This window comes from Micromonas commoda, chromosome 7 (assembly GCF_000090985.2).
Source record: "Micromonas commoda chromosome 7, complete sequence".
Classification (NCBI taxonomy): domain Eukaryota; kingdom Viridiplantae; phylum Chlorophyta; class Mamiellophyceae; order Mamiellales; family Mamiellaceae; genus Micromonas; species Micromonas commoda.
This window is the reverse complement of record NC_013044.1, coordinates 41517-55232: the sequence shown is the minus strand read 5'-3', so window position 1 is coordinate 55232 and position 13716 is coordinate 41517. Positions and strand designations below refer to the sequence as shown.

The window sequence follows — 13716 nt, the reverse complement described above, 5'->3', positions numbered from 1 at the left end:
CGCGCCAGAGCCCACAGGCTCTGGCGCCAGCGAGGAGCTTTTCTATCGGGATGACTGATGACTCGAGTCATCCATTACTTGGATCAGCACTTCTTATTCGCGCAGGATGAGACCTCGGCTTCGCTTCCTGCCGTACCCTTGAGTCTGAAGGGCCCGTCAGTCTGTCCGCTGGAGTCGCACCCGCCGGTGCCAGCCCCACCGGCGCCGGCGTGAGAGTACCCGTGGTTGCCGGCGGCGCCGCCATGGGAGTGGGCGTGCGTGTGCGCCGGGAGTTCGTTTTCCGCAGCCTTGGAGACGCAACCCTCAACCTCGTTCCCCTGCTCTTTCGACTCCTTCACGCCGCTGAGCACCGTCATGCCGTTCAGGATCACGACGAGAGCCGTCCCGACGTCGGCGACGACAGCTTCCCAGAGTCCGGTGTATCCCATGAGCGAGAGGACCAGCACGATACCCTTGGCGACGATCGAAAACGCGATGTTCTGGCGGATCTTGACGAGGCACATGTGACCGATGGCGATGGCCTCCGCCACCCTGGAGAGGTCGTTGGTGAGGAGCGCCACGTCAGCCGTCTCCATCGCCGCCGCGGACCCCGCGACTCCCATGGCGATGCCGACATCCGCGGCGCCCAGGGCGGGCGCGTCGTTGATGCCGTCGCCAACCATGGCGAGGGTACCCCTGCCGATGAAACGGCGTCGGAGGGACTTGGGACCGCCCGCGGCGGCTTCGAGCTTGGCCACGCGGCCCACAACCTCCTCCATCTTCCGAGCCGGGGTCATTCCCGCGAGGACGTTCCCGTTGGGGATATCGCACGCCCGCGCGACGCGAAGTGCGCTGCCCTGGTTGTCACCCGTGAGCATGACCACCTCCGCGCCCCTCTTGCGAAGCGACGCCACCGCACCCGGGGCGGTGGCGCGCAGGGCATCCTCGCATCGCAGCGCCCCGGCGCAGTCGCCCTCCACGCCGACCCACAGCGCCGTGGCGCCGGCGCGCTCCCACTCGGCCGCGGCGGCGGCGAGCGCGGGATCGTCGCGTCCCCAGCCCCGCCGCCTCGCGAGAGCCGGACCGCCGATTTCGACGAGCTTGCCGTCCACCCTCGCGCTCGCGCCCTCGCCCGGGAGGGTCTCGAACTCGGTCACCTTGCACTGCTTGGCGGCGATGCGAACAGCCGCGCCGCTACCCGCGAGCACGGCGGCGGCGACGGGGTGCGAAGCCCGCAGTTCGAGCGCGCACGCCCAACGCAGCAGCGCGCCGGCTCCCAGCGCGGGTCTGGGTTTTTCACCCTCGGTCCTCGGGGTGGCCAGTTTCACCTGCGTCATGGTGAACCTGCCCTCGGTGAGCGTGCCGGTTTTGTCGACGCAAATCTCCTTCAGCCTGCCCAGCCTCTCGAGGTGCGCCGATCCCTTGACCAGCATACCCCGCCTCGCCGCGCGCGTGAGCCCGCACACGGCCACCACGGGGGTGGACAGCACCAGCGCGCACGGACACGCCACCACGAGGAGCACGCACGCCATGTAGGCGTACTTGGGACCCGTGTGGCCGGCGGCGTAGGGGACGGTGGCCAGGAGCAACGCGGCCAGAACCACGACGGGGGTGTAGTGCCTCGCGAACGTCTCCACGGCTCGCTCCACCCCCGAGCGCGCCGCCTGCGCCTCCTCCACGAGTCGCACCAGCCGGGCGACGGCGCTGTCGGCAGCCGGCGCCGTCACCCGCACCTCCAGCGTCCCGCCCTGGTTCACCGTGCCGCCGTACACCTCGTTCCCCGTGGATTTGGGCACCGGGACGCTCTCACCGGTGAGGGCCGCCTCGTCCACCGCGGAGGATCCTTCCACGACGACGCCGTCGAGGGGCACCTTGTCTCCGGGCTTGACCAGGACCACCTCGCCGACTTTGATATCCTCGACGGGAACCTCCTTCTCGGGCGACGCCAGCCTCCGCGCCTTCTCCGGCCTCAGCGCCAACACCGCACCCATGGCGGACGAGGCCCGGCCCATCGCGCGGTCCTCGAGCCACTCGCTGACCCCGAATAGCGCGACGACCGCGGCAGCCTCGCCAAAGTCCTGCAGCGCGCACGCACCCGCGACGGCGACGGTCATCAGCGTGTTGATGTCCACGACTCCGTTGCGGAGAGACCCGGCGGCTTTGCGCGCGATGGGGGGTATGCCCACCACCACCGCCCCGAGCGCCACCCAGCGCAGGTGTTCGAAGTCGCCGCCGACGTAGTGCAGCAGGGACACCGCCAGGAACGCGCACGCCAGCAGGATGGGAACCGGGGGCGTCGAACCGGCGCCGCAGCACCGGCCGAGGTCCGAGGCGTCGCCGCCGCCGTGAGATGACGATTCGCCCCCGGCCGAGGCGAGGGACGCCTGCAGCCGCGCCGCGTTGAGCGCGTCGACGATGGAGTCGGCGGGCGCAGCCTTGGCGGCGTGCTCGACCAAGACCGTCTTGGTCGGCACGATGACCTTCACCGCGCGGATGCCCGGCCTCTTGTCCAGGATGGAGTGGATGAGCGGCACCTCGCTGGGGCAGCATATGCCCTGCACCTTGAGCCTCGTGTGCGTCGACGGCTCCGCGCCTCCCAGGTGTTCCGAGTCCACCGCGAGAACGATCGCCTCGGGCGAGGTCATGTCGATCTTGGACCCCTCGTCGCCTTCGTTGTCTTGTACCGGGGTTTTGCGAACCAGCGGCATGTACTTGGCCCCGTCGACTCCGCCCGCCCTCCTCCTCGCCACGTTCACCGCCCCGTGGTCCACGACGCCCGGCGTGCATCCGTGGTGGTGGTCCTCGTCGTTGCACGTGCGCCTACACTCCTCGGCGCAGTCCCCGCCGCAGTCCTCCTCGGCGCCGGTGACGACGTGGATGAGCCTGTCGCCAACCACAAAGTCGACGTGGTTGCCGTGGGGTATCGTGTCCACGCGCTGCCGTAAGAGGAACGCCCTGGCCTCCTGCGGGTCGGACGGGATCTGCATCACCTCCAGTTCCTCCGGGGTGAGCTCGTGGAACGAGTTGGCGCTGTCGCTCCTGTGCGCGGGCATGGATATGGGCCGCCAGGTTCCGTCCTCCGACCTGACGACGAGCTGGCCCTCGATGAGGTAAGCGTCCGTGGGCACGGGGCTGCTGACCGCCGCGCTCGACGTCGCGCTCGCGGGTTCCGAGAGGTCGTACAAATCGTCGTCATCCTCAACCGGTTCCGCGGGCGCGCCGGGCTCGGACAGATCGTACAGGTCGTCGTCGCCGGGGACCGCGTCAGATCTCGCCCCCGAGGTTTCCCGCGGGTTCAGGCGAATGACCGTGGGGTCCAGGCAGAGGCCCTGATCCTCGCATGGGCCCGGTTGGTCGCATGCGGAGCAGTTGCCACCGCGGCCATCCTCCGTCGGGGCCATCGGCGCTCCCGGCGCTCGTGCGTCGGCCCGGGTCTGCCGTCTCCCCGCCTCCCAAGAGTGCGAGTCAAAATTTCGAACCCGGAGATCAAATCCTCGAACAAAATCCAAAATCCGCCGCGCTCCCGAGAACGAGTCCAGAGCCGAGGGCGCGCGGGTGTGGCACGAGCGCGAGCCAAGATGGCCACTCCGATGCGGGGGAGCGGCTCTCCGCTGGCACCGGAAAAGGGCGTGTTCCCGCTCGATCACTTCGGCGAGTGCAAAAAGGGCATGAAGGCCTACCTCAGCTGCCTCAAGAGGCACGGCGAGGAAGCCTCGGCGTGCAGGCAGCTCAGCGCAGATTACCTCAAGTGCAGGATGGAGCGCGAGTTGATGGCGGAGCAGCCGCTCGAGGAGCTGGGGTTCAGCAACAAGGCCGAAGCCGTGAAGGGCAAGAACGAGAAAAAGGCGGAGAGGCGAGAGGGGCCGAGCAAGTCGGAGGGGTTCGTGGGTGGAGTGCGATACGCAAGTCGAGGAGCCAGGAAGGAGTAGCGGATGGAACCCTTCACCAAGTTAGCCGCGTAGCGTTTTAGTCCAACTCTCACATTAGCATCCCGTCGAGGCCGTGTCCCCCGCTCGCCGTGGCCTGCGACGGCGCCAGCTCGTGCTGCTGCTGGTGCTGCCGCCGCTCCTTGGCCGCGAACCCCTTCCGACGGTGAGCGTTCGCCGCGGCGGACACGAGATTAGCGCGCCGTCGCCTCTGCGCCGCAGCCTTCTCAGCCTCCTGACCCATCAGCTTGGCCGCCGCCACCGCCGCGTCGGCTACCCTGTCCGCGCCCTGCGTCTCCTTGAACCTGTCTATGAACGGCGCCGACGACGGGCCCAGGGGTAGGTACTTGCTCCTCGGAAGGAAACACGTCCTGCTCGCCATCTCCGTCACCACCTCGCTCCGACCAGTCACCTCCGCGAGCGCCCCGGGGTTCCATACCGACGGATCCGAACCGTTGTCCGCCAGCATCGCCGCGAACCGTTCCTTCGCCCTGTACGCGTGGTCGAGCATCGTCACGGCGGCGTCAATCTCGTGCGCCAGCGCGGGGGGACCCGCCGCCGCCGCCGGGTCCGCCGACGCCGCCCTCTGCAAACCCCGCAGCGCCGCGTAACACCGCAGTCGAAACGGCTCGCCGGATCTAACCGCGACCGTCGTGAGCGCCTGCACCGCGGCGCACCTCGTGGCGAAGTCCGGTGACGTCATCAGTATCCGCTGCAGAGTCGTGACGGAGGAGTCGAGGGACGGGTTCCTCGCGGCGGCGGCGCACGAGGGCCCGGGGGCGGCTTCGTCGGTATCGGGATTCGCACCTTCGGCGGCGGCGGCGACGAGCGCCCCGTCGGTGTCCGCCACCCACGCGTACTCCCCCGCGCAGTAGTTGGCGTTCTCGCCGAGGTACCACGTCAGCGCAGCCTCGAGCGCGGGCGCGTCCTGGGCGCGGGCGATCCGCGCGAGGTTCGCGGCGAGCGACGACACCGACGGCCTGGACCGTTTCGGGGCGGCTTTCTGCGCCGCCCTGAGCGACGCGAGCGCGAGGTCAGCGTCGCACTGCCGCGCGTTCGAACCGACGATGACGGTGACGGTATCGATGGTGAGCGTCAGCCACGCGTCCGACTCGTTTTCATCCTCGCTGGCGCAACCCAGGGCGCAGCGCCGCGCGACGGCGGCGAGCAGACGGTTGCGAGCGTCAAAGCCGCCGAGGGATTTTTGGCGATTTGCCAACCCGTTCGCACTTCCGACGAAGGACTCGACCTCGCCTCCCTCGTCGCCTCCCGCCCGTTCGCCGTCGTCGAGGTGTGTCGTCAGCTCCGACGTGGCCTCCGCGTTGGCGAAGTCCGGGGTCTGGAGCCAAACCAGCGCCCGCAAAGCCTCGACCCGAACACCGGGTGGCGAGTTCGGACCGGCAGTCGCCTTCAGCGCCGCCACTAACGACGCCAGCGAACCGTCCTGCCCCGCGCGGTCCCCACCCGAGACGGCCCTCGCGGCGGCACGCGCCTCTCCCAGGGCCGCGACGGCCCTGCACGCCGCGCTCCGAGCCACGGGTCCCGCGCTGGGGTCGAGAAGGACCCCCCTCATCCTGGTAGCCGAATTTGCGAGCAGCCTCGGCTCGCCCCCTTCCCCACCTCCCCTGACTATTGCCTGCCACGCGGCGGCTCGCGCTTTCGCCCCGTCCGCCCCGGACGGTGCGTCCGACGCGAAGAGGCCGGCGCACGCCGCCATGGCGACGCGCGGGGACGATTCCGATCCCGCCGCGGCTCCTCCGTACGTTTTCAACTCGGCGGCCAAAACTTTCTCACATGCCCACGCGCAGTCATGCGGAGCGCCGCCCCTCTCCGCCGCGCCGAGGAGCCTCGCCCTGAGAGTGCCGCACAGACGAAGGAGCAGTGGCTCCGCCCCCGGGTCGTCCAGGTTGGGCTCACCCTTTTGTTTCCCTTCACTCTTGCGCGCCATAGCCTTGGCCTCCTTGGAGTCGCCCGCCGCAGCCGCAGCCTCCAGGTTTGCCGCTCTCGCCTCCATGCGCTTGGCCACGGCGCCGATGACGGGTTCGAGCGCGATCGCGAGCTCCTTGTATCTGGGACCTTTCGCCGCGGCCAGCGCCAGGGAGAGCGCGTGCCTCGCGGCGACGTGGTCCGGTGACCTGACCGCGGTGGCGAGCGCGCTTGGACTGGGAACGGCCGAGTCCGCCTTCTTGTCGCCCTCCTCCGACCCCGCGATGAACCGCCGCCGCGCGCCGAGCGCCGCCCTCGCCGCGGCGTCTGTGTGCGCCGCATCCCCGCCCTCCGTCTTCCCCGTCTTGGAATCAAACATGCTGGACTTGCCCCTCGGATGCTCTCCCGCGCTCAGCGACTCAATCGCACCCACCGTGCCCTGGTGCAGCGCGCCCGCAGCCTCGGGCACCCCCGCCCTGGCCGCCGCCACGAGCGCCCTCGTCGCCAGCATCCGCCTCACCCCAGCGCGGATCTTCGCTTCCTCACCCAGGGTCTTGATGCACTGGCTCGTCGCCGCCTTGACGGTCTCATTCGTTCCCAACCCCGCGCGCCCGTAGTGCTCGAGGATCCGATGCATCAGGTAGTACGCGTACCTTAGCGCGAACCTCTCGGGGCAGGCCCCGTCCGCGAGCATACGCGTCAGTACCTCGAGCGTGTTCGGACCGGGTACGCCGTGCGCGCACAGCCGGGGCAGGACCCGCGTCGCCAGGTCCTTGCTGGCGTTCTTGGGCGCGAGCTCCGCATCGTTCAGGTCCACGAGGTCGCGTTCGAGATGTTCCACCGTCTCCGCGGGGTGCGACGCGTCCTCGCCCTTCTTACCGTCGCCTTGGCCCTTGGCCAGCCACGACTGGACGTATCCCGAGGCTCTCGGCGGCCGCGCCGATGTGCCACCGGCGGGCATCCCGCCTCCGCTTGCCCGGACGCCACCCAATCTGCGTGAAATTTGCGCCAATTTTCTCTTGGTCATTGAAACGGCATTCATTTATGGCCTTTGAAACGATGCAATTAAAACGAATCACCAAACATCGCCTTTATTGCCCATACGTACCACGTATCATTTCCCTGTTTGACGATTTTGTCGACCCCTTTATTGCCAAAAAAGGCGCTATTTCAGACCCATAAGCCGCGATGTGATTGATCCAAACCGGGTATATATAGCGGGGAGCCCTACACTGAGTATCTTCCGCTCATACCACCCTGAATACAGCGATACCCATCAGAACATCGAACTTAAGGACAGGGGTGACGTAATTATCTGACTAGCGCTCAGCGCGTGTCAGCATATATTCCTTGAGTTATTAAACCAGCGTTTCCGTCGCTGAAATGCTCCGAGCCCTCCTCGGAAGCTTTTTGTTGTTGTTTGCACGTGCCGTCGAGACACGCGCGCAGAACGCGCGCGCTCGCGGCCCGACGAGTTCGTATCCACCCCTGCCTTCCGAATCGTGAATGGTACGCCCCGCGATATCCCTGAAGCCCCAGCGCGCACCGACGGAAACGTTTCGGATGATGCGCACGCCGCCGTGTCCGGCGCGTCATTCGATCGCGCGTCCATCGATCACGGACACGTCGCGCCATGACGCGCTTCCCTTCCCTCGTGTGCGCAGGCTGCGGTGCCCAACTACGCCCCCGAGGCGTGGAAGTCTCAGGGGGCTGTCCTGGACGCCTACGCTGCGCTCCACGGCGTGCCGCAGGTCAAGCTCTCCCAGCTCTTGAACGAGGAGTACCTCGTGGAACTCGGGAGTGCCTATCCCGAGGACCCCGACTTTCCCGCGAAGCCGTCGAACGGCAACTACAGGTTCAGGACGTATAGGTGGATCAGCAGGATGGTGGACGTCGGTACCCACGGGCGCGAGAAGTTCCCCGACGACGTGACGGCCGCCATTCGTGAACGCTGGCCGTCAGAGGAGTACACGGGGTACAAGCCGAGGAGGTGAAGAGACGTAGCTTTCGTGTTTGTAACGAACGTCATGTAACGCATGAGCCTCACTTCCATTCGCGCGCTATGGACAAGAATCAGTGGGAGAAGAAGGAAAGAAAGCGGAAGAAGGCCGCGACTGCGCGTGTATCGCGTGGCTTCGCCGCATCTGCGTACCCTCCTCCGACACTCGCCATCGCGGCTCCACCGCAAGGTACGACGACCAGATCCTTCCCGGGAAAAAAAAACCACAAACGCGACCGCCTCGCTGATGAAATTCTTCCCCGCAGTGTCCGCGCCACAGGAGGATGCGCCAGCGATCGGCGCCGCGGATGGCGGGCATGCGAACCAGGTGCTCGCCTGGCTCGCGAGCGTGCACATCACTCCACCGAGCTCTGGACCAGGCTTTTGTGCCAGGGCGGCGAAACGACGGCACGAGGGCCCAGCCCCGGGCAGCCCAGTCGCGGTCCCCGGGGCCCTCGTTGGAGCACCGACGCCGTTAGCCCTTGGGGAGTTGCGGGAGGATGAAACGGAACAGGATCAGCCCGCGCCTCCACCTCCACCTCCGCCTCCGTTCTTCGGCGACCGTGTTATTTGGGACCTGGGGTGCATGGAGACCACCCTGGGGCAGCTCACGTGCCCAAAGTGCAGCGATGCGCACCTGCTTTTTTCCCGCGACGCAGCGGGCAATTTGCTGGACCAGCAGCAGGGGCTGCGACACAAATACAAGCTCGTGTGCGATTGCGCCGAGTGCGACTTCGCGTTGGACATGGAGACCTCGCGCGTGATGCAGACGGGCAAAACAGGGCGCCCGCCCGCCGAGGTTAACGTCGCGGCTGTCGCTGCCGCGGAGATGACTGGGCTACGCCAGAAGGCCCTCGACTTGATGTTCGTGGCCATGGGGGTGCGGGGCATCCACAACCGCCGAACTTACACCCGGCACTCGCGTTATGTGCAGGACGCGATGGTGCAGCTCGGCCACGCGCAGATTCTCGAGAATCGGCGCATTGTGCGCGCATTCTTAAAGGAGCAGGGCGTGGAAGAGGACGAGCACAAGCGGATCCCCGTGACAGTCTCCGCCGATGGGAACTGGCCTGTTAGGGGTGCCTGCTCGGCGTGTGGTCACGGGTGCTTGATCTTCCGTGATGACATGCTCCAGGGGGGTAAGAGCTTCGTCATCGCGCAGGGCTTCAGGCACAAGCACTGCGCGGTTTGTAGCTATTACAATTCAAACGAGCATGCACAGCTTCTGGAACCCCCGCAACATGCCTGCAAGAAAGACTGGGACGACACCTCCAAGGCGATGGAGACGGACATCCTCATCAACTTGGTGGGTGAAGTCGGCCAGTACTACGACAAGGCGCGCGAAGGTGGGGCCGTAGTGCCGCGCGACGAGACCACGCTCCTACGGGTGGAGTACGTCGTGTGCGACGAGGACTCGTCCTTCATGGTGAGGATCATGGACCAGTTGCCCGAGGACCTGAGGCCAGGAAAATTGTCAGATGTTAACCACCTGGCGAACAACTTTTTCAAGGCTCTGGTGGCGATCAAGACGAGCCCTGAGTTCAAGAATTCGCGTGTTCTCACGAAGATAGAGGTGTGGCACCTCTCGCGTTACTGGCGCACCATCGTCCGCCAGAACCCGAAGGACCCCCAGCGTGCTCACGAGCAGATGATGAACCTCGAGGCCCACGTCTTCGGCGACCACAGCAAGTGCAACCTCTACCCCACGAAGGTGATACCCTCGACCCCTTCTCTATGTTTTGCCAAATGCTTGATCCCTGATCCGTGTTTCAATTTCAGGACGCAAAGGGAGTCGTACATCAGTGGTGCGCCCATGCGCGTGGTGCACCTGATGAGCCCCAGCGAATCCTCTTCGAGGAAGAGCCCGAGGTTTCCCGAGTGGACCCCTCGGACAAGAAGAAGCGCGTGAAGGTAAAGCTGCCTCTGCGGAAGCGCCTTCACGAGGTGATCTCCAAGTTTGGCAGCTTGGAAGTCATGGAAAAGGCGGTGCACGGGTAAGGCTCAGTTGCTTGCGCGCAGTGTGCATCTTGTCCAATTATCTCTGACGCTCACGATCTCTTGCTTGACCCTTGTTGCAAGGCTTTCATCAAACCCGAACGAATCCTTGCACGCCACGGCGACGCACATGCTCGGCGGCAAGCATAAGTTTCATGGGCAGAGTGGTTTTTTCGAAGCCACCATGAGAGGGGCGGTGATGAAAAAGGTGAGTGGGCAAGCGTTTCAGCTTGATGTGCTGGTGAAGCTCGGAGTACCCGTGACCGATGCCATGCGCGCCCGCTTCGCCCAGATCGACGCAGAACGCGCCGCCAAGCGCGATTTTTTGTACGCAAATCCAAAGGAGGCCTTGAAACGGCTGCGTCGAAAGACGGAGCGGAAGCACGCGGCGTGGAGGGATAAGGAATCCTACGGCAAGGGCGTGGCGCTGCAACACACACTAGGCACCTCAGCGGATGACGACGCGGCGGAAGGTGGTGACGCGAGCGAGTCTGCGGAGATCGTGGAGGAGGCTGAGGAGGAGTCCGATGAGGAGGATGAGGTCGTCTGCGATTTCTGCCACGAAGGGAAGGACGCTGGAAAGGGCTCCATGCACCTCTGCGAGGGTGGCGACTGCGACCAGGTTTGGCACAGAGATTGCCTCGTCCCCAAGCAGGACTTCGAGGACATGACGGACGATGACACGTTCATCTGCCCCATGTGCCGGTACCAGCAGTGCCTGGTGTCTGACGAGGACGGCTGTGGGGAGCTCCAGGTAACGCTTTAATACAAATCGAAGCGTACACGATGTCCACAGCGTCGGCGTGTCCCTCGAGTGTGATGTCCAATCGTGGCACCCGAGCGCCTCCGGGGGCATTACTCAAGCGAAGCGCAACCTTCGACAGTTTTTTTTACATCCTCGGGCAGCTAACGGGGAGCCCGACAAAGTTGAAAGACAGATTTTTGATTCAACCCCTCGCCATCGAGCAGTCGCGCCTCCCGCGGGGCCAAACGATGAGGCGGATCTTTGCGTCATGAGGCACAAACTCAAAAATCTGTCTTTCAACTTTGAAGGTACGTTCGCGGGCAACGGGAAAAAGAGGGTTTTATCATGTTCAGATTAAACACCGCGGCTGAATGCCGCCGAGAGAGGGCACGTGTACGTGTTCGTTCTCCTATGAGCAAATACCCTGATTTTCAAAAGGCTGGTTTATTAAATAATTACGTCACCCCTGTCCTTAAGCATGGTTGGGCAGGATTAGTACTAGGCTGAGGAATCGCCCGGGAATCCCCTGTGGTGGAAGGTTTTTGCTCCCTTTTGCCCTATGGCTCAGTGGTCACGGCGTCGAGAGGAATAGCCAAACACAACGGCAAACTTTTTTTTTGGCTTGGCAATTTTTTGGCAAACTTTTTGGCAGCCCGCCGGACTCGTCGGCACTCGGCGCAGCGCCGCTGTCAAGCATCGGCGGTGCCGTGGTCGATATGAGCGCCGCGGATGGGGAGAGTAAGCCTTTGTTGCAGAGGCCCGCGGGTGCGTCCCCCCTCACTTTCACGTCACGTCACGCGCTCCTTCGACCTTGCGTCGCCTTCCATGCCGCCCCGTGAGGTGTTACAGTCGTGCCTTCCAATCTGCTCACCCCCTTCCCATCCGACGACATCTTTCCAACGACAGGCGGCGAGAGAGGGACGACGCGAGACGCGTATCTGGACAACTGCAAGTTCGCCCTGATGATTCTCATCGGCGTGGGGCACTCGCTGCAGTGGCTGCTCGCCACGGAGGATCGGAGAACCGGACGCCTGTGGTGCGGGGCGGACGCCCTGGACGACTCGAGCGAGGACGGGGTCGCGCCGTCGTCGGCGGTGGTGCCCACGCTTCGTGCGCTGTACACCTGGTCCAACGCCATCGCCATTCCCATGTTCTGCGTCGTCTCCGGGAGGCTGTCGCGGTCGCTGGTCGCGTCGTGCCGTCCGCAGCATGGTGGGGATGATCGCGTGTCCGAACGCCTGCGCCGCGTCTTCGAGCAACTCGTCGTGCCGTTCGTCACGTTCCAGGCGCTCGCGTGCGCGGTGTACGAGATATCACCCGCGCTGCGGGACGCGCTCGCGCCGGGAGGTACGCAGTCGTCGGGTGAGGCGGGCGCGACGAGCGGGCCGGCGGCGGAGGCGGCGGCTACTTTCGATTTTTGGACGCCGCACGTGAGCTGGTACCTCGCGGCGCTCGCGTTGTGGCGGTGCGTCTCCGTGGTCACGGCGCAGATGAACGACGTCGCGGTGTGGATAGGGGCGCTGACGGTGGGGATAGGGGTCGGGTTCACGAACACGGGCGCGGCGACGGGTTTTTTCCTCAAGTGGGGGACCATCTGGGGAAATTTTCCTTACTTTGTCCTCGGCACGTTTGTCGAGGACGACCATTACCGTCGACTCAGGGACGCGTCCGGGGCGCTTAAACTGGCGTGCGGCACTATCACGGCCGTAGCACTCGTCGTCGCGTGGTGCGGACTCAGCCACGAGGTGCTCTGCTTCGACTTGTGGCAGTGGGAGGCGTGGAAGAGCTCACCGTTTGTCCACTACAATCAGTTCACAGTTGAGTCCGCGGTGGAGGGCGTGGACGCGTCCCCGAGGTCCTTGTTCTTCGCCGCGTGTTTCAGGGCGTTCACGTACGTCTACGCGGTCGTGGTGGGTGTCGCGTTTCTCGGGTCACTTCCGCGGGTCCACGTGCCCCTCGTCACCGACTCGGGAACGAGGACCATGTACGGCTACCTGGTGCACGCGCCCGCGCTCCTCGCGCTGCTGGCGCTCAACGGCGTGTTCCAGTCCGCGGGTACCGGCGGCGGCCTCGGGGTGCTCGGGTGGCTGACGTGGGGGGTGTTGGCACCCGTGGCGGTGACGGAGGCGTGCATGACCGCCCCGGTGGCGAGGGTGTTCTGGTGGCTGTGCGAGCCAAAGCTCGGCAAGTGGGTTTGGCGATGAAAGTAGTCTAATCTAATGTTTTAGCTGTGAAAGTTAGAAGCCACGGTGCGTGTTGTTGGGTCTTTTCGCCAGTCCTCGGGCGCGACGAGGCGGCCATGGAGGTGATGCACGCTAAGGAGTGCGATACCCTGTTAGCGCAGATAGATAGGCTGCAGACCTATGCCGCCAGGCTGGTCGTCCACAACGACTACCTCCTCAGGCTCCACCCGCTTCAGAGCGTCGAGGAAGAGCCCGCCACCCCCCGCGGGTTCTCGCTCCCGGAGATACCGCCGCCCTGGCACCACCCCGAACCCGCTCCTCCGCCGGAAGGCTCTCTCGTCCCGGAGAAGCTCCAACTCCAAGCGAACGTCCTGATCGAGAAGCTCGCGCTGCTCGAGCACACCTCCCGACAGGCGAGCGATACGCTGAAGGACGTTTGCCAACGAGCCGCAGCGTCAGCCTGGGCGCCCTCAGCCTTTCGCCGCCTCGCACGGGAGGTGGAACCATGTATCAGGGCTGAGGGCGAGGCTCTCACGGTCCTCTCCAAGACCCCGACGGCGATGAGAGCGGAGGCCCGCGCGGATGATACCGACGAAGGCGTCGACGAGGAGGCGAAGCTGCTCATCGCGTCCCTGAGAGAGCTGCTGCGTTGCTCTGCGGTGATGGCTACCCACGGCGCGCAGCTCGTGCAGGTCGGAGCCATCCTGGAGGTGGCCGCGGCCGCGCTCGGCACCGCGGTGACAAAGATGGACCGCGATCGAGAGGAACTTCGAGCCGCCCGTCGAGCGTTGACCCGCCGCATGGACTTGTTCTGGTCGCCCGCAAACGACGACGGCGCGGGGAAGAAGACCAGCCGTCGCCGGGTGAGGACCGGATCCAAGCGAAGCCGAGACGACGAGTACACGGACGAGGGATACGCCTCGGACTACGACACGACCCCGTGAGAGCGAAAGAACCTACGTA

The 13716-nt window shown here is 65.3% G+C and overlaps 6 protein-coding genes across 6 annotated transcripts; 4 read left to right on the top strand and 2 right to left on the bottom strand.

The window, feature by feature from the left end:
* Positions 1-83: 83 nt before the first annotated feature.
* On the bottom strand, positions 84-2624 carry MICPUN_94613 (p-type ATPase superfamily; the record flags this gene model as incomplete). Its single annotated transcript, XM_002503381.1, has 1 exon — positions 84-2624. One exon carries the CDS (start codon positions 2622-2624, stop codon positions 84-86), a length of 2541 nt encoding a protein of 846 aa, XP_002503427.1.
* Positions 2625-3557: 933 nt separating this feature from the next.
* Positions 3558-3908, top strand: MICPUN_59737 (predicted protein; the record flags this gene model as incomplete). Its single annotated transcript, XM_002503740.1, has 1 exon — positions 3558-3908. The coding sequence occupies one exon, from the start codon at positions 3558-3560 to the stop codon at positions 3906-3908; it is 351 nt and encodes a 116-aa protein (XP_002503786.1).
* A 54-nt stretch (positions 3909-3962) lies between these two features.
* Positions 3963-6873, bottom strand: MICPUN_59736 (predicted protein; the record flags this gene model as incomplete). Its single annotated transcript, XM_002503380.1, has 2 exons — positions 3963-4047; positions 4094-6873. 2 exons carry the CDS (start codon positions 6871-6873, stop codon positions 3963-3965), a joined length of 2865 nt encoding a protein of 954 aa, XP_002503426.1.
* Positions 6874-7214: 341 nt separating this feature from the next.
* On the top strand, positions 7215-10591 carry MICPUN_59735 (predicted protein; the record flags this gene model as incomplete). Its single annotated transcript, XM_002503739.1, has 7 exons — positions 7215-7305; positions 7371-7456; positions 7496-7821; positions 7909-8020; positions 8111-9541; positions 9610-9824; positions 9910-10591. The coding sequence occupies 7 exons, from the start codon at positions 7215-7217 to the stop codon at positions 10589-10591; spliced, it is 2943 nt and encodes a 980-aa protein (XP_002503785.1).
* A 695-nt stretch (positions 10592-11286) lies between these two features.
* MICPUN_59734 (predicted protein) lies at positions 11287-12774 on the top strand (the record flags this gene model as incomplete). Its single annotated transcript, XM_002503738.1, has 2 exons — positions 11287-11335; positions 11477-12774. The coding sequence occupies 2 exons, from the start codon at positions 11287-11289 to the stop codon at positions 12772-12774; spliced, it is 1347 nt and encodes a 448-aa protein (XP_002503784.1).
* Positions 12775-12869: 95 nt separating this feature from the next.
* Positions 12870-13697, top strand: MICPUN_59733 (predicted protein; the record flags this gene model as incomplete). The annotated part of the gene is made up of 1 exon (XM_002503737.1): positions 12870-13697. The coding sequence occupies one exon, from the start codon at positions 12870-12872 to the stop codon at positions 13695-13697; it is 828 nt and encodes a 275-aa protein (XP_002503783.1).
* Positions 13698-13716: the final 19 nt, after the last annotated feature.